The sequence below is a fragment of the Centroberyx gerrardi genome, chromosome 8 (genome assembly GCF_048128805.1).
Source record: "Centroberyx gerrardi isolate f3 chromosome 8, fCenGer3.hap1.cur.20231027, whole genome shotgun sequence".
In the NCBI taxonomy this organism is placed as follows: Eukaryota; Metazoa; Chordata; class Actinopteri; order Beryciformes; family Berycidae; genus Centroberyx; species Centroberyx gerrardi.
This window is the reverse complement of record NC_136004.1, coordinates 12680349-12698363: the sequence shown is the minus strand read 5'-3', so window position 1 is coordinate 12698363 and position 18015 is coordinate 12680349. Positions and strand designations below refer to the sequence as shown.

At 41.1% G+C, this 18015-nt stretch overlaps 1 protein-coding gene across 1 annotated transcript; it reads left to right on the top strand.

Annotated features, from left to right (window-relative positions):
* Positions 1-4280: 4280 nt before the first annotated feature.
* npc1l1 (NPC1-like 1) lies at positions 4281-16496 on the top strand. Its single transcript, XM_071924598.2, has 21 exons — positions 4281-4322; positions 6508-6669; positions 6939-7847; positions 8055-8348; positions 8498-8721; positions 8871-8971; positions 9087-9259; positions 9691-9819; positions 10287-10469; positions 10605-10719; positions 10988-11253; positions 11675-11764; positions 11895-12085; positions 14107-14234; positions 14383-14512; positions 14616-14671; positions 14785-14935; positions 15081-15312; positions 15683-15796; positions 15967-16129; positions 16258-16496. Exons 1-21 carry the CDS (start codon positions 4281-4283, stop codon positions 16494-16496), a joined length of 4092 nt encoding a protein of 1363 aa, XP_071780699.2.
* The last annotated feature ends 1519 nt before the right edge of the window (positions 16497-18015 follow it).

The window sequence follows — 18015 nt, the reverse complement described above, 5'->3', positions numbered from 1 at the left end:
TTGGTACAAATTATGGCTTATTTTTTGCATCACCATTCTATACAGGTATAATATTAAGATTTATTATTTGGATAAAGCTGGAATGAATAGTAGCTTCCATTATGTGAGAGCACAATGCAAAATATGTTACAGTACAAGAGGTTACTGGGAAGTTTGCAGTAATATGTAAAACATGCTTATTATTTGAAATGTATGTAAAATACATCAGACTATGCAAATTAAACCATGCAGCATAGGATGTTATTGTAACCAGTTAGTCTTTGTACCCATCAGACCATCAGAATCTCCTTGGTGAGTTTTGTTGACCTGTCAGAGCCTTTTCAATGAATTGCTTTAATTTGTATAATTTATAACTTTGTTATATTTGTCTGCATTTTAATGATTTATATTTTACCATGGGAGGAACTAGTTACACACACACACACACACACACACACACACACTCAGCCTTCATGCTGTGTTTGCCAGGGAAAAATGCTCAGCAGGATCTGTGCCCATAACATTATGATGAGCAATGTTTGCTCTTTAATTATCAAGTCAACCATTATAGGTTTATTGAGGCACAGCATGATCTTGCTCCTTTATTAAATGACTTATACAAAGACTTTCTTTCCATTCAGTGTTTAGTTTGTGGGATAATTCCTTTTCACAGGGGAAGTGACCATTCAATTCCAGCCTATTTGATGCAAAACAGCAGTGTTTTTATATATGCAAAATTCTTTTTTTAATTATTTTTTTTATTAATTACAGTTACAGTTTAAATTATGTATTATTCGGTGATTTCTTCCCTAAAAATCCCCAAATCCTATTTGATACTTCATTATTCTATGTATTTTCCTTTGTCACGTACACAATATCATCAATAAAGTATTCACCCCTTTAACTTTTTACATATTTTGCTCATGTCCTTTCATTATGGAGAAACTGTGTGAGCAGCTAATGTTTTACATTCTATGTTGCTTGGTGCCTTGAACGTATACCCAGTGGTGGGTAGAGTAGGCTACTGAAAATCTATACTCAAGTAAAAGTACAATTACTCCCATAAAAAAATACTCAAGTAAAAGTGAAAATTACCATTTGAGAAACCTACTCAAGTAAAAGTAAAAAAGTACCTGGTTAATAAATTACTCAAAGTACAAGTTACTTTCCATTTTAATATTTTTTAGGGTGTGCGGGCCAGTGCAAAATAATGAAAAAACAGCACTTGTTGATAAAACTTTCTTAGCCCTTTATAAAACAGAATATAAGTCTGTTTAACTCTAGTATTTACAGACATTATCAAAGTAACCAAACCTATTACAGCCCCAAAATGCAGTAGATACCGAATACAATACAATTAATTAAAACTCAGATTTTCTGTTCTGTAGTATTACTCCCTGTACCAAGACCTCAGTCAATCAACTAGAGAATGAAAACTTCTTTCCATTCACATTTTTCATTTGGGGATACCCATTTGTTGGAAGCCGCCTCTTGTTCTGGGTTTTGCTCCGTCATCATCGCATCGTGGTCAAAAGACAGGTGGTGCTTATTTTTCTTCCAGGCAGCTGGCAGCTTGGCATCTGCAGTAGAGATGCTCCTCGCGCTCTCCCCCCTACACTCAGTCCCCGCATTTAGAGCAGACTAGTTGTAACGAATGTAAAGAGTAGAAGTACAGTTTAAAAAAAAGAACTAAAAGTACTCGTTCCTTAAAAAAAACTACTTTTTTTACTCATGTGCGTTACTTGTAATGCGTTACTACCCACCCCTGCGTATACCTGAGGTCGGCATTTTTAGCAAGAAAGATACAATGAGAAATGTTGCAAAGAAAACAGTTGCCAAACCTTTGCATAAACATGGTCAAGTGACATCTGACATCCCTGTGGCAGTCGATCCCTCTTTAAACCAAAGTGGGTCAATACGTTTTTTGAAAATAATCTTTTTAGAGATTTTAGATTTTAACGTTTAAGGCAAAATTAATTTGCCAGTATGTGATTTCTTTCAGCAATATCAAAACCAGGACCCCTGAATTCAGGCTAATGTTGATAAAAAAAAATTATGAATGGGCAGAGTCCCTTTTGTGTGTGGAGATAGGTCCTCATAAAGCATTTATGCCAGTACACTGTATTCCATTCAAGGTTATATGCAGATGATGAGATATGATGGGAATATAGCAGGAAAGAAATGCAAAAAGAAATTAATTTTGCACAGAAAAGCAGAGTAAAACACTTTAAATACAGCAAGGAAATCACTCTTTTAAGAAGAATGTGCAATAACAAATAGTATCATTTCAGTGCTGCACAATCACCTGCAGGGTATTAGTTTATATTGATTACAGATAAACAGATAGACCTACTGATAAATTATACAATGCAAATTATGATTTTACCTTTTAAAACGGTATAGTCTCCATAGCTGCACTCCAATGTGCATCAGTTTTTGATGCGCTGGCCGTGTTACAAAATTATCTGTCTTGTCATGATTGGCTTCATGTGAAAGAACAAAGAACATCTCCATATCTACACTGTATCCTATCAATTTTTCTTGTCTTTTTACCATCTCTCTTTATCACACATTTGAATGCTTAAGTACCTTAGCCCTGATAACTCCGATATCCTTACGGCATGACCATGGAGGCTGTCCGTTTTATCTTGGCTTTGACCTTGACATGTGATAATAGACGCAGGCAATGTTAATTATACAGATAATCCCAGATTGAAGGATGTGATCAAGGAAATATTACTTTTGTCATGCTGTCTTGGGATGACCGACTTCTACTGTCTTTAGGCCATCACTAGGTTTGATGCGAGTTACACTTTTATACAAAAACATGACAAAGATAATGAAACATTGTTATTTCCCACTTAAATATGTGGGGCTGTCAGGACTTTTCACACTTTTCACCATTTTCACATATAGTAACCATTTTCACATGCATCATCAGCTGCTTATCTAGGACTGATAGTAAATGAAATGCTTTTGTCAGAAAGAAACATATTAGCATCAAATGTGAGAAGTACAGCGTCTCATTCAAACAGCTGTGCTTGCAATGTGTGTGTCCGGGACGGATCGCTCTCTCTCTCTCTCTCTCTTTATCACAATATCATGATTACATGTAGGTAAGACAAGAGTAAATTGTGGTAAAGTGTGTCAAGGACGTTAGGACCAACGGTTGCTGATTGAAGGGCTGGCCGTCTCTCTTCTCTCTCCACCCCTTACACAACAGATAGCCTGCAAACGGACACATTCCGCAGGCTCACTCAGATGATGGCCTACAGTTCAAACTCTCAGAGTAACAAGGAGCTGTCCAAAGGCCCTGATAACTGACGTTCTTGAAAATTGTAGCCCACTGTACTCAGCATTAGGTACGCATTGAATTATCCCTTACTACAATAAGAAGGCCTGTGTGCTTGTCTGAATTGATTCCGATTGACCAATATACTGGATGTGGTAGCAGAGGAGCAAAACCATTAGTAATGCTGAACTTTAGGTGGAACCAACTGAGATACTGCACCTCAAAACAATACAGTTCACCTGCTCAAACTGTACTGAGACTGAGTGAACTGAATGAAACTGCACACCAATGTTGTGCTGGAATTTATTTCAGGGAGTAAAGTACAAGGTTAATTGCACAGATTTCTATAAAGCACGAAACTGAAACATTGATCCAACGGGATTCACATTCAGTTACACAAATAACCTGTCATCTGCCATGAGGGGAGCAAATATGCAAACTCACCCTCTCTTTCTCTTTCTCTCTCCCTCTCTCTCTCCCTCTCTCTCTCTCTCTCTCTCTCTCTCTCTATCTATCTATATATCTATTTATCTATCTATCTATCTATCTTCAATGGCTGCAACAAAAGTTGCAGAAGGTCAGCAGTAACGCCTGGCTGAGGTGGGGAAGAGACAGGTGACGACGGGGTGGGGTCCGTATTTTGGATCTGTTATTTTGGAATCTCCCATAGTTTCTCCCAGTTGTTTTGGATCTCCCCAGCAACCCTATCATCATCCCTCCCATGTTAATGATCAGACAGAGGAAATGATCGTCCATAGCTGTGATTGGCACTCACTGCATCAGGCCAGATAAGCCAGGTGTGACATCACAGGAGTGGTGACGCTGGCCATGTCATGATGTCTCTCCCTCCCCAACCCCCGGGCCCTCACAACTCAGTCAGACAGACAAACAGATAGATAGACGGTAGGAGAGAGAGGAGGACTGACACGCAACCGGGCAACTCATATACACTCCATATTTTCTATACTTGAGGATCTGGACTCTTTTGGTGCTGCTCTGTAATGTAATCATGACCCGTGCCACTTCCTTCATCTCTCTTCTGGCTTGTCTGGTAAGTTGGTCCATCTCAATCAACAATATTTCTTTGTTAGGGGTGCAGTGCTGTGGTGTACTCTAATATGAATATGCTGCTTTTAACACGTGTAATAACCTCACAGTGGTTTACTAACACTCTCATCTTCTTCCAGTATTACCAGTTATTCAGAATCAGAATCAGAATCAGAATCAGGAGGAGGAAATCCCCGACCTGGGCCTTTCACTCCTGTTTTTAGTATGGGGAGGAGGAGGAGGAGGAGGTACTGCAAGTCAAGAAAATCAAGAAACATAAATAATACAGAATATGAAAAAAATATAATAAAAATATAATAAAAAATATGTGCAATATATCTGTTTTTTAAAGTGAAATGAAAAAGCTGTACAGTTTGTGCAGGAATGTGCAAAAAGTATAGTAATAGTATATTAGTAGAATGTGATTAGTGACTTCATCCAGACTACATGGACTGTGCAGGCAAGCCGCTATTTTCATTCTTTGTAGTGAGTGTTGGTAAAGTTTACTCACTGTTCAGGGTCCAGGAACTTTTCTGCTATTTTTGGTTCATGCCAAAATAGTGAAAAAATAGAGATAAAGTAATTGAACCTTGAATTTATTATTTCACTGGATAATTGAATGGACACACCGTATTGTATCCTTAAATGTTCCCCGTGTCTACATTATGTCTATCTTACAAACTCCACTCTTGCTCAAGCTGTGACTATGTGGAAAGTCAGTTTGTAAGATCTTTATTAAATCATTTTATTGATATGTAAGGATACATTAATTTCCAATGTTTTGTTTACTACAAATAGCAATAATCTGGCAATTGTTATTTTCTTGTTATATCCCAGAGGTGGACTGTGGTTTTATTCCAACCTTGAACATACAGTAACTATCTCTCCATTTTATTGTCTCTACAAGGTTACGGTAACTAGCTGACATGGCAGGACACAGTACAGTGTTAAGGATATGATGGCATTAATAAGACGTTTTCTGAATAATAATGTCTTCAGAAAAAAAAGTGTTGGAACATAATCAAGCCTGTTGCCATATTTGATTGCAGACTTAAGTTTGAATTTAAAAGAGATAATTTTGAGAAAACTTGATTGTTCAAAACGGTGCTCAGTTTGTTTACGGTATATAAACAATGTTAACCAAGCTGTTTAAGTGTATAGCAACCTGATTATTAAAATAGTTGGATAGTTGGATAATCTATGACATGATATAAGATAATAGATAATATCTTATGCCATAAGGACATATTAAGATAATATCATGTTTCATCACTGTCAGGTGAAAACCCTGTATCTCCAAAATGTCAACTTTTCAGGAACTGAGAAAAACAGCCTTGTTTTAGCTTGATTACAATGCATTTTTGACTTTATCCTGTGGATTTTCTTTTGGTTTCATAAGACCAAGAGTTAGGAGAATTTTCTCAACCCTCTGAGGAGCACATAATCTTTCAACTTAAATGAAAACATGAAAATCACCAAAATTGGAGTTACATGGTTTTCACAGGACAATATATAAACACAAGAGCTCATGTAAAGAGTGAAACATTGGGTAACGCTTTATTTTCCGGGTCTGCAATTTCCCAATAATTTCCTAGAAAGGAACTGTTAATTTCTTAGGAAGTTTCCTGGAAAGATAAAATTATGTACTAAAAAAGAAGAGAAAGAGTTTAATGGCAGTTGGTAAGTTCCTCCAATTTCTTGTTGTTTCCAATACAGAACCATGAAATTATGTAGTAGTTAGAATAGAAATTAAATTAGAAATTATCTAAAATAAATTAAGAATTCAACAAATTAAGAATTCAACGAATAACTATATTATATAATTATATGAATAATAACTTCTGACTCTGCCTATTATTTTTCCAAGAAATAGTTTATAGTTTTGCAGTTCTTTCCAGGAAATTCTTTTAGAAATGTACAGTATCTTATCGACTCCACCAGACTGCTTACATTTTCTATATAACTACTACATAATTTCATGGTTCTTTCCAGGAAACTTCCTAAGAAATTAACAGTTCCTTTCTAGGAAATGATTAGGAAATTGTGGAACCGGAAAATAAAGCGTTACCTTTTTTATTTCACTTGTGACAAGTGTTCCCTTTCCTCCATTTACCTGCATCACAGTTTTCCCTACTGTGATTCTACAGTTTTCCCTACTGTGACACTGTGTTTCTCTGTCTCCCACCCAGGTCCTGTCTGAGGCCCAACATGAGCCGGGCTACTGTGCCTTCTATGAGGAGTGCGGGCCTAACCCCTTGCTGGAAGGCAACCTCATTGCTGCTATTGTCCCCTGCTTCAACTACAGCCCGGCCCGAGCCCTCACCGGACAACACTACAGGAGACTCGCAGAGGTCAGTAGATCCTGCTTGGTGTTTTGCTGGAAGTAGAAAACAGGCAGAGGAAAGGGCAGAATAAAGGATGGAAATGGATAGAATAGGCACATAACAAATAAGTCTATACTTTTGGCTTAAGATTGAAGGGAAAAAACATAAGAGGAGGACATTTAGTGAAAATGTAGAGTGAAAGCAGGGAGGAGATTGTGGAAGAATCCCTTAAACGAGAAGTGAGGCTGGTTTCTGAGTCTGTTGAGTCACAACATAGCACCTTGTTCTTGCTGCAGGTGTGCCCCATGCTGGACCGTGGAGAGAACAACACCTATGCCTGCTGCTCAGTAAACCAGATTAGGTCCCTGGAAATTAGTCTGACCCTGTCCAAGGCTGTGCTGAACCGCTGCCCCTCCTGCGCCGAAAACTTTGCCCACCTGCACTGCATCAACACCTGCAGCCCCGACCAGAGCCAGACAGTAAATGTCACAAAGACGATGAACGTCACCTACTTGGGCAAGGAGAGGGAGGCCGTGGTGGGCTACCAGGCATTCCTCTCCGCCACCTTTGCGGACACCTCGTTCCAGTCCTGTAAGAACGTCAGGATCCCCGCCACAGGAGGCTTCGCCATCGGCACCATGTGTGGTCGCTATGGTGCCAAGCTGTGTACCCCGCAGCGCTGGTACGACTTCCAGGGAGACTCCAGCAACGGCTTGGCCCCTCTGGACATCGATTTCAGGCTCATACCGGAGGGAGTCACCGAGGGATTGCCCGAGGGTGTGGTTCCCTACAACGGGCGGGCCCTGAAGTGTAACGAGACCACGCCGTCCGGAGGACTGGTCTGCTCCTGCCAGGACTGCCAGGAGTCGTGCCCGGCTATGCCCAATCCTCCGCAGCCCGCCGCACCCTTCAGACTGATGGGGACAGACGGCTTCCTGATAATTTCTATCATCTTACTCTGTCTCCTGCTACTCGCCTTCCTGCTCTACCTGTCTGTCTCTTGCTGGGTGAAGAAAGGAAGGAAGGATGAAGAGAAAGGAAGAGGAAAGGGGAAAGGCAAGGACCAGAATGGGAACGTTGTGACTCAGCAGCTCGTCCATCCGTCCGAGGTGACTTTTGCTGACAGGAACAGCCTGGCCGCTCAAGAGTTCCTGGGCTCTATGTTTCGGACGTGGGGAACTCTCATGGCCTCACACCCCCTCAAGGTTGGTTTCTTCAAGGTTTTAAATGAGCCAAAGTGGAATTTACTACATGCAGGCATCATTAAAGAATTCCTCAGTTGTTTTCTTTGACATAAGCACCGTAATTGAGATAGAAACTGGTTGTCAATGAGATGAAGAAGATATGAGTGTGGTTTCTTGTGTGGTCATTCATGAACCGGCTCATTTGTTCATTGTTCATCTTCATTCAAGGTGCTTCTGGTGTCTGCCATAGCTGTGGCTGCCTTCGCTACTGGCCTTATGCATATTGAGCTCACCACAGACCCCGTCCAGCTGTGGTCTGCTCCCGACAGCCGGGCCCGCAGGGAGAAGGACTTCCACGACAAATACTTTGACCCGTTCTTCAGAACGAACCAGCTGATCTTGACAGCGCCGGGCAGAAAAGGTCACATCTATAACTCTTTGTTGTTCGGACAGCAGAACTTCAGTGGCATCATCTCCAAAGATCTGATTATTGAGCTCCTGGAGCTCCAGAAACGGATACAGGTAAAGACTGTATAACCAGAGTTGTGTGTTGCCAGTATGTATTTGTATCATGTATTATATCAGAGTAAGATTTCATCTAATTGGAAACATCAAAAGCCATGCAAAAGTTTGATGGATTGATGCCTCCACTATCCTACATCTATTTATAGAACATAGAGTTCTGGTCTGATGATCTGAATCGCACAGCGAGTCTGAAGGATGTGTGTTTCGCCCCGCTGAACCCATCCAACTCCTCCCTGACGGACTGTGCAGTCAACAGCCTGCCCCAGTACTTCCAAAACAGCCTGGCCAACCTCAATGCTAAGGTCAACATGACAGAGTTAGGAGTGACTCAAGAGGTGGACTGGAGAGACCACTTCATCTACTGCGTCAAGTAAGGATGAAATAAAATGGAATGGTTCTCAAATTAGTTTCATCAAACGGAAGTGGAAGAAATGACTATTTGTGTGACTGTAAAAATATCTTAAAATCACTCGGTTACTAAACGTAACATTCCTTACTCTACCCCCATCTCTTCTCCAGCTCTCCCTTGTCTTTCAAAGACATCACTGATTTAGGTATGAGCTGCATGGCTGACTATGGAGCTCCAGTCTTCCCCTTTCTGGCTGTGGGAGGCTATGAGAGTGAGTGACTTTCAGTACCATCACTGTATTCACATTGTACACCCATAGCATCAGCACACTACACCACACAACAAGGCTTACTAAACCACTTTGACACATTGCTCACCTGTCTCAGATGAGGACTACACCAGTGCTGAGGCTCTCATCCTGACCTTCTCCCTCAACAACTACGCTCGCGACAATGTGAAGTTCAAAGTGGCGCTGCAGTGGGAGAAACTGTTCCTGGATGTTGTCCAAGAGTACCAGAGAAACCCTAACACCAACTTCACCTTTGCATACATGGCAGAGGTACTGTAAATATAATGTAATCGCATAATTTATCTGTTGCATAATGAAAAACGCACAAAGACGTAGTTAGCTTCGACTCTGGTGCCGCCTGATAAGAAACCTATCAGACTTATCAGAAATACATTTCAGTGGATTCCGGGGTGGCTGGACAGCGAACGTACAGTTGACACAGTAACTGTTACTAAGCAATAACCACGCTGATAAAGATCTGCTGCTTCTGCTTTTCCAAAGGTGTTTTGAGTTGTAAAAATGTATAATTGCCACCTCTCCCTCTCTTCTTTCCTCCATTACTGACTCATAACTCATTTTACTCATCTCTTCCCTTTTTCTATCACTACATCCTCTTTCCTCCTAATCATTTGCTTCTCCCTGCTTCCCTCACTCTCTCTCTCTCTCTCTCTCTCTCTCTCTCTCTCTCTCTCCCTCCACAGAGGTCTCTGGAGGATGAGATAAACAGGACAACAGCCGAGGATATCCCCATCTTCATGATCAGCTATGCGGTGGTCTTTATTTACATTGCTGTGGCACTGGGAGAGTACTCTTCTTGGAAACGCATACTGGTAAGACTGCATTGTCTTAACTTTACTACTACGCCTTATTTCACAGTCCTCAGCATTTAAGCTGTTGTTACTTAACTTGGATGGGAGAAGCACTTGAGAAGACTTACCTTAAACCTATAGGGACATACAGTACCTACTATAAACACACAGGTATATAATATGTACCTGGGTGAGGATAAGGCCGATGTGATAGTACTTATCACGTATATGATAAGAGGAGAGTAGATAGTATGCCTATGTCAGCTGTATAGTCAGAATTGAATACATGACTTGTCAGTTTTAAACACCTGCTTTTACTGCCCCTGTACTTATACAATAAATGATGTAAGCAATAGATAAGGAAAAATGTTAGCCAAAAATGAATGAATATACATAATGGGCCCTTATCTCTACTCCAAGGCCACTTTCATATACTCCAAATTGAATGCGTTCCACCGCTCAGCTGTAGAGGCTGTTGTGTCCTGCAGGTGGACTCTAAGTTCCTGGTGGGTCTGGGTGGGATCCTGGTGGTCGGCTGTTCTGTCCTGGCCTCCATGGGCTTCTACGCCTGGATCGGCATCCCCTCCTCGCTGGTCATTCTGCAGGTCGTCCCCTTCCTGGTGCTAGCTGTTGGAGCGGACAACATCTTCATCTTCGTGCTGGAGTACCAGGTGTGTGTTTGTTTGTGTTGTGTTATGTGTGTGCATGTGTGTGAGAGAGAGAGAGGGGCAATGTTTTTGTCAATTTGTAAGATACATGTGTCATTTTCGATGACTAAAAGAGTGTTGCCTTGCTTTTACTTACAGAGAGATGTACGGAGGCCCGGTGAGAGAAGAGAGGAGCAGATTGGTCGCGTCCTTGGAAACGTAGCTCCCAGCATGCTCCTGTGCAGTATGTCAGAGTCTGTCTGCTTCTTCCTTGGTAAGAATGTTTGCATACAGAACATAAAAATTTGAAACAATGATAGACTTGACTAATAACAATGAACAATGAGTGCAATAGGTAACACTCATATGAGCTGAATGCATTCCTTCATCAATCCCACATGGTGGCAAACACCATTGTCTATTCCCTGGCATCATTCCATCCCATCCAATCAATTCTGTACACATGCAGGCTGTATGAAGGGACCATGGGGTTTCTATGCAGTGTGTTAAACTCTAACCATGTCTCTGCACTGCTACCCCAGGGGCTCTGTCCACCATGCCGGCAGTGAAGTCCTTTGCTCTGTACGCTGCTCTGGCTGTGCTCATGGACTTCGTGCTCCAGATGACAGCCTTTGTGGCACTGCTGTCCCTGGACACCCGGCGACAAGACGGCAACCGCTGCGAGCTGGTCTGCTGCGTGACAGTGTCAACCCAGCGTCCCAACAAGCCAAACGAGGGCTTCCTGCTGCCCTTCATGAGGAAATACTACGCCCCTGTCCTGCTGCACCCTGTCTCCAGGGTCATAGTGGTAAGGTCACGGCTCCTTCTCCAGCAATAACATTCACTGACAGTTAACATGTGCAGTATAGGCTACGCACAATAGATTCACAGTCGCTCAACCATTGAGCTTTAAATGTCATGAAATCCAAAGTGTAATACATTAACTTCATTGAAATCCAATGAAATAAGCCTAAAATCATACTTGTTCTCCATCCAAGAAAATGAAATTTGCTTATCATCCCGAGGCTAATATTTTACTATAAACTCTTTTGTGATCATAATGGGCTTTATGTGACATTTCCAAACAATCATCTGGTGTGATTTGACATTTTGTGTCTCATATATAGTAGCCATGGCAAGGCTGAGAACCATTTAAACTCTGGACTATAGAAATCTCAACTAGGTGATTGTAGAATATTCTCTCATTCTGTCCTCTGTGTTCTGTCCAGATGGTGGTTTTCATCTTCATGTTATGTAGTTCTGTGTTCCTGATGTTTCATGTGACTGTGGGTCTGGATCAGGAGCTGGCTATGCCTAAGGTGAGTGAGCGCTGCTGTATGACTGTCAGGTTCAAGCTGCTCATGAATTCCCTGACTATATAAATGTAAATGAATGGTTGTTCTCCTTTTACTATGTCACCTTACTGATAGTATTTTATGTTTGGTGCAGGGCTCCTATATGCTGGATTATTTCAAATACCTGTACAAATACTTTGAGGTGGGGGTCCCGACTTATTTCGTAACAACAAAGGGCTTCAACTTCACTACTACGGCAGGCATGAATGCAGTCTGCTCCAGCGTGGGTTGTGATCAGTTCTCGCTCACCCAGAAGATCCAGTACGCCACCGACTACCCTGAACTGTGAGTAGATTCATAATCATAATCTGGACAGGATGAAATTTAGGCCTACTCGAGACAAGCTGTACACTTCATAACACTTCATGACAACATACTGCTGTACAATCAAACTCTGCTTCCAGTAGTTCATTTGCTCAGTGTTGTGAAGTTGTGAAGTGTGGTTCTCTTCCTTCCTTCCTTCACATCACATCATGAATTTCCTTCCGACACAAGCCTTGAACCTGCTGATATCCTCGCAGCAACCTTTTACATACTGGCCAATCAGATCAGTTAATGATCAACTCAGTTACGTGAACAGCATCCAGCAGATAAAAGCTGCCTCTAAATGATCACACTACTGTGTCTGTTAAGTGCTGTATCTTATAGTATATATCATTTCCAGGGAAAAGGGTACATTTTGATGCATAGATGCAAGCCCAACGCTTGCAATAAGGGATTATATTAACCAGTGATCATGCTCACACAACTAAATGTCTTGTTATTATGATCTAGCATCTCTCAACCATTTACTATAGATGAGTTGAAGGGGATAGTGAGTAAGAGGAATTTATGCTATTATTCACAACAACATGCTATTCTCTGCAGAAGATAAGGAGGGTTATGGATCAGTGCTCAGGGCAACTCATGCCAACTCTGCTGATAGGCAAAGGGCAAAGCAATTCTAATGAAGCAAATTTCCAAAATGTAATTAAAGTGGGTAACCATTGAAATTACAGGCCATTAATTACGTAGTAATGACTGGAAATAACTAAGACATAGTTATTTGTGAATATTGTACATAGACAATACTGGTATGTCTTTTTTTGTAAATATATAATGTATTATTGCATGTATTCTACATTATAAGAAAATGAAAACCTAATGAAAAAACATTGTTTCTGCACAGATGTAGTCACTTTCTGTAATGAGTGTCCTTCCCTCTGTGGAAGATAAATCAATGGAGACTGTGTGTGTTTCTTCCTTTTTGAACTAGTTTATCTTTCGCCTGCAGCAACTTTCCAAGTTTTCAAAAGTTTGTGGTAGTGGCACTTATCTAATACAATTACTGGTAAAAGCACTTTTTTTTTTTACGTGTATATTACCAGTCAGTCTAATGCTATAACTAGTTATTACATCTATTTTCCTTGGATATTACTTTGTTATTTCCGGTCATTACTGTGTAATTAATGGCCTGTAATTTATAGGGTTACCTGAAAGTGAAATAACATGAAATGGAAAAAGCAACAAGGCTGGATAAGAAATCTGTGAAATGTACCTGGAATGTTAACTTATAGTTGGAATGTTAAAGAGTAAACCCCAAACCCAAATCTGTGTAAAGCCTGGCATCTAATGGGAACCACAGTTCAGCATTGCAGTTCAGTATTGCAGAGAGGAGGCAAGTGAATAATCCTGGTTCAGTGTCTGTAGACATTGCCATGCCTCCTAACGGCCACAAGGTGTCAGACAGACTAACTGTGAGTTACTTTCCAGGTCCATGAGTTGCTTCGCATCTAATAAGCATGCTACTGAAATTGTCATCTGCTATTGGCTGATCTTCGGTGCCAGGTGATGTCACCACCTGTTGTGCTCTATACAAGGTGACATCGCCTGGCACCAAAGATCAGCCAATAGCAGATGACAATTTCAGTATCCTGCTTTTTACCATTAGATGTCAGGCTTTACACAGGATACATGGATTTGGATTTGGGGTTTAGTTACTCGTTAACTTGAGTTGGAATGTTAACAACATTCTGGTTGTTTGGTTTGGAGTCAGTCCAAAGGCTTACTCAGAATTAATCCAATTTAATTCAAGTCAAGTTTATTTGTATAGGTGAATCACTGTTACAGTCTCAAAGGGCTTCACAACGCCCTCAACTGAGAACAAGGAAAAACTCCCACAAAAACCAAACAACTTCTTCAGTAATGTGAAACAATAGTTCTTAAGCATCACAAAAATATGGCACAGTTTATAGGCTCTTTATCCTTATCAAATGTCAACATGGAGAGATTGTATTCTGACTGTATTTCCACCTCTGCCTCTGTAGATCCTACATGGCTATTCCTGCTAACTCCTGGGTGGATGATTTCATTGACTGGCTGAACCCTGGATCCAAATGTTGTCGTCTATACACCCTTGGTCCTAATACCGGAAAGTTCTGCTCTGCAGACAAATGTGAGAATTACTTTTTATGTAGATTTCAATGTCCAAAATACCACTGTGACGCACATTCTAAGCAGTAACAGTGTTACAGAATTCCTTGTGTGAACAAAGACACAGACTGTCCTTGATTCACACCAGCTCTTCTCCCACATCTCCGCAGCTGCTTTTCTTTGTGGACGGAAGTGTATGACTGCTCCCCCTAACGGTGTCCTCAGGCCCAATGAGGAGCAATTCAACCGCTTCCTCCCTGACTTCCTGGGTAACAGGCCTGACCTGCTGTGTCCCAAAGGGTGAGTACTGCAGTTTCACACAAAAACAAACATCACAACATCAAAACAGCATTCAAGCAAAATGCCCATGTTGTCTCACCTCTTATTGTCTCTCTTCTAACAGTGGCCTCGGAGCCTATGACAAGGCTGTGGTGAGAGATGAGAGTGGTGAAATTATAGGTAAGGAATCAGCCCAAATCATCCCGATGCAGTCAAAGATGTTATATTAAATTAGATGAAAATGGTGCAAGTATCTGAACTTGAACTTGACCCCCGTCTCCCTCTGCTCCCAGCCTCTCGGTTCATGGCTTACCATACGCCTCTGACCAACTCTAAGGAGTTCACTGCAGCGTTGCAGAAGGTCAGAGAGCTGGCACACAACATCACCATGGGCATGAGGGCCATACCAGGCACCTCGCCTGACTTTGAGGTCTTTCCCTACACGTATGTACTCACACCCAGTCTTTTTTTGCTTTTCTTCATATCATCTTGGGCTGTTTCTATTGAGTTGTCCATCAAACCTATGAAAAGTTGTGCAACTACTCTGTAGTTTTTGAACATTGCTGTGTCTCCCTCCTCTCCCATCCAGGGTGACTTATGTATTTTATGAGCAGTACCTGACTATTGTGCCAGAGGGACTCTTCAACATCTCACTGTGCCTGCTGCCGACCTTTGTGGTGTGCTGTCTGCTGCTGGGCATGGACCTGCTGTCCGGCCTGCTCAACCTGCTCACCATCGTCATGATCATCGTGGATACCGTTGGTGTCATGACACTCTGGGGCATCGATTACAACGCAGTGGCCCTCATCAATCTGGTCACGGTAAGCGCAGGGCTATGATTAGAAGTGACCTTTTTCCTGAGTCTTGCAGACATTAATCTGGGTTATAGATCCTATATTTGGATTCCAGTTTTCTGATATTGAACAAAAGGACAGATAAATCAGAGGTTTGGGTGTTCAAAGAAAATCTAAGAAATCTTTACCCTAAATATGGGCCATGATATTATAGTCAAACCTTTAATGATAATTACTGTGCATAATGTGCATATCATTACATTTTTTCTTTGTTTGCTTGTTTGTTTCTAAACAATAAGAGTGATCCTATCAGGTCATTCCTTGCTTTACTATCAATTATGTGCAAGAAGGTGTAAAAAGAAAACTAACAAACCTTTTCTCTCTATATTATCTCCAGGCGGTGGGCATCTCTGTTGAGTTTGTGTCCCATCTGACAAGATCCTTCGCCCTCAGCACTAAGCCCACACATGTGGAAAGGGCGATGGAGGCTACAGCCAACATGGGCAGTGCGGTCAGTAGATCTATATCGACATACAGCAATCTAGACACTGAGACCAGATATTATTATCAAACATCATTTTGAAGCAAAAAACAAATGCACAAAACATTCACTGGAAGTGTTTCCTGTATATCCACCATGAGAGCTGCCTGAGTTGAGTGTATTGTCTTTGTGTCCTAAAGGTGTTTGCCGGTGTTGCTATGACCAACCTGCCAGGCATCATAGTGCTGGCGTTTGCCAAAGCCCAGCTCATCCAGATCTTCTTCTTCCGGTTAAACCTGGTCATCACACTGCTGGGGATGGTTCACGGACTCATCTTCCTCCCTGTGCTGCTCAGCTACATTGGTATGTATGTCTGTGTGTGTGTGAGAGAGAGAGAGAGAAAAGAGAGAGGAGCAGAGAAATAAAAGTGTAGACTATTCAGGAATGGCTGTAAGACGGAATCTTTTCTCACGTTGACTCTAATTTCGCAGGTCCTGGTGTGAACAAGGCAGTGCTGCTGCAGCTCCAGCAGGCCGAGGCGAAGGCCAACCAGGAGCTGGAGCTCAGTAGCAGCGCTAAGCGAGCCTATGAGAACTTGAGCTACGAAGACAATGAGAAGACACAGGACCCAGACTCCATCTCCATAAAGTCTACCACAGAAAGTAGCAGATCTTCAGAAATTATAGCAAAAGAACAGATGGAGAAAGAGGAGAAAATTGACCGTCTCTGAGCACGTAACAAACTGAACTTATTGTTTTCAAACTCTTAAATATATACCTCCATAATGAAAGGGACAAGGATGGACAAAGAAAAGGACAGAGATGGCAAACACAGGGTTATATGGCCTTCATTTGACTTAACATGGAAATCATCAACCATGGCTATGTACCTCAGTCAGGAATGCATTGGTGGGACCGAAGACCGCAACACACAACTGTGCAATATTTCTGAACAAGCAAAGAGCGGACTACTGGAATGAGCCAAGAGCAGAAAGAGCTACACTACTGTAGATGTAGTGAACAGTTAATGAAGATGCTCTGACTTTCCTGTCTCAACATTTGGAAAATGACATGACTTTTCTCACTTGACAGGCGGTGCAGCTAGCCAGGAGTTTTTCAATTGCAGAAGTTGTTCATTTACAGATATGGTAGACAATATGCTTGACTTAGTCATTTTGTACTTTTGGGATGGTTGTTAAACATGTTTATTTAATGTAATTATTTTGTATGTTTGAATGTTTCACATTAGCACTGTGTTTAGGGTGATTTAAAGGATCAGACACACTCCAGCATTTAATATTTTAGTTTTTCCAATAGCAGTATTGGGTGTAAAATGTACAATCAGTGCAAAAATATTAAATGTGTTTATTATGTGAATGGAATCCTTAATTGAACATTTTTGGCATCTTAGTTTTCTATGATAGTTGTGGAATAATTAATAGGGCATAGTACTACCAATATCCATTACAGTTCAATAGTTTATTTCCTGGCTTCTTTAATTTCTGGATTGTTAGTATTATGAATCTGAGATAAGTTGTGTTAAGTAGGAAATAAACAACATGTCCTCCCCTCTCTCTCTCCCATACCTTCCTGTCTCTCTCACACTATCTCTCTGTCAATAAAGCATAAAAATGCCAAAAATAAATCTTTAAAAAAAAAAAAAAAAAAAAAAAATGAATGATTGGAGAACCGGGTTCAAGGGTTGTAGACTGGAGTTCAGTCAGACTCACCAGGCAACCAAACGTGAATCAGGAACAAGAGTTTAGTCAATAAATATGGGTAGAAATTAGTGCTGTGGAGGCAGACAGCAGTTCAATATTGGAGGTTATTCAAACGTGTGGACACCATGCCGGTACATCAGGATGCACAAATTCTACAGACCAACCTGGGCCTTTACAGGAGATTCCTGATTCATGGTTGAAGCAGAACGGTTCTGTTTCAGACTTAGGGGTGTTTGAGATGTTCAGTGTACATGAGGAAATGAAGAGAAAAGTTACAAATGAAGCATTATTACAGGAACTGAGCATAATGTCAAAGAGTTTGGGTATTTCAAAATTTTGTTTTATTAACAATGCATCCCTTTGATAGGATTGTATGCTTCTTTAGGTCATCAATGCCCCCAAAACATACTGTACACATTTTACAAGGGAAACCACGATTCAGGCAAAAAAGAAAAAAAAATCTTTTTAAATTATAATACAGTCTTGAGGAAAAAATATAAATAACTTTTTTCTTCTCTGGTTGAGCTCA

Coding starts and splice junctions, on each gene's coding strand:
- npc1l1 (XM_071924598.2), top strand. CDS start 4,281: ATGACCCGTGCCACTTCCTTCATCTCTCTTCTGGCTTGTCTG. Junction 10,720..10,987: donor GTCTGTCTGCTTCTTCCTTG/GTAAGAATGTTT, acceptor CTGCTACCCCAG/GGGCTCTGTCCACCATGCCG. Junction 14,235..14,382: donor GTTCTGCTCTGCAGACAAAT/GTGAGAATTACT, acceptor ACATCTCCGCAG/CTGCTTTTCTTTGTGGACGG.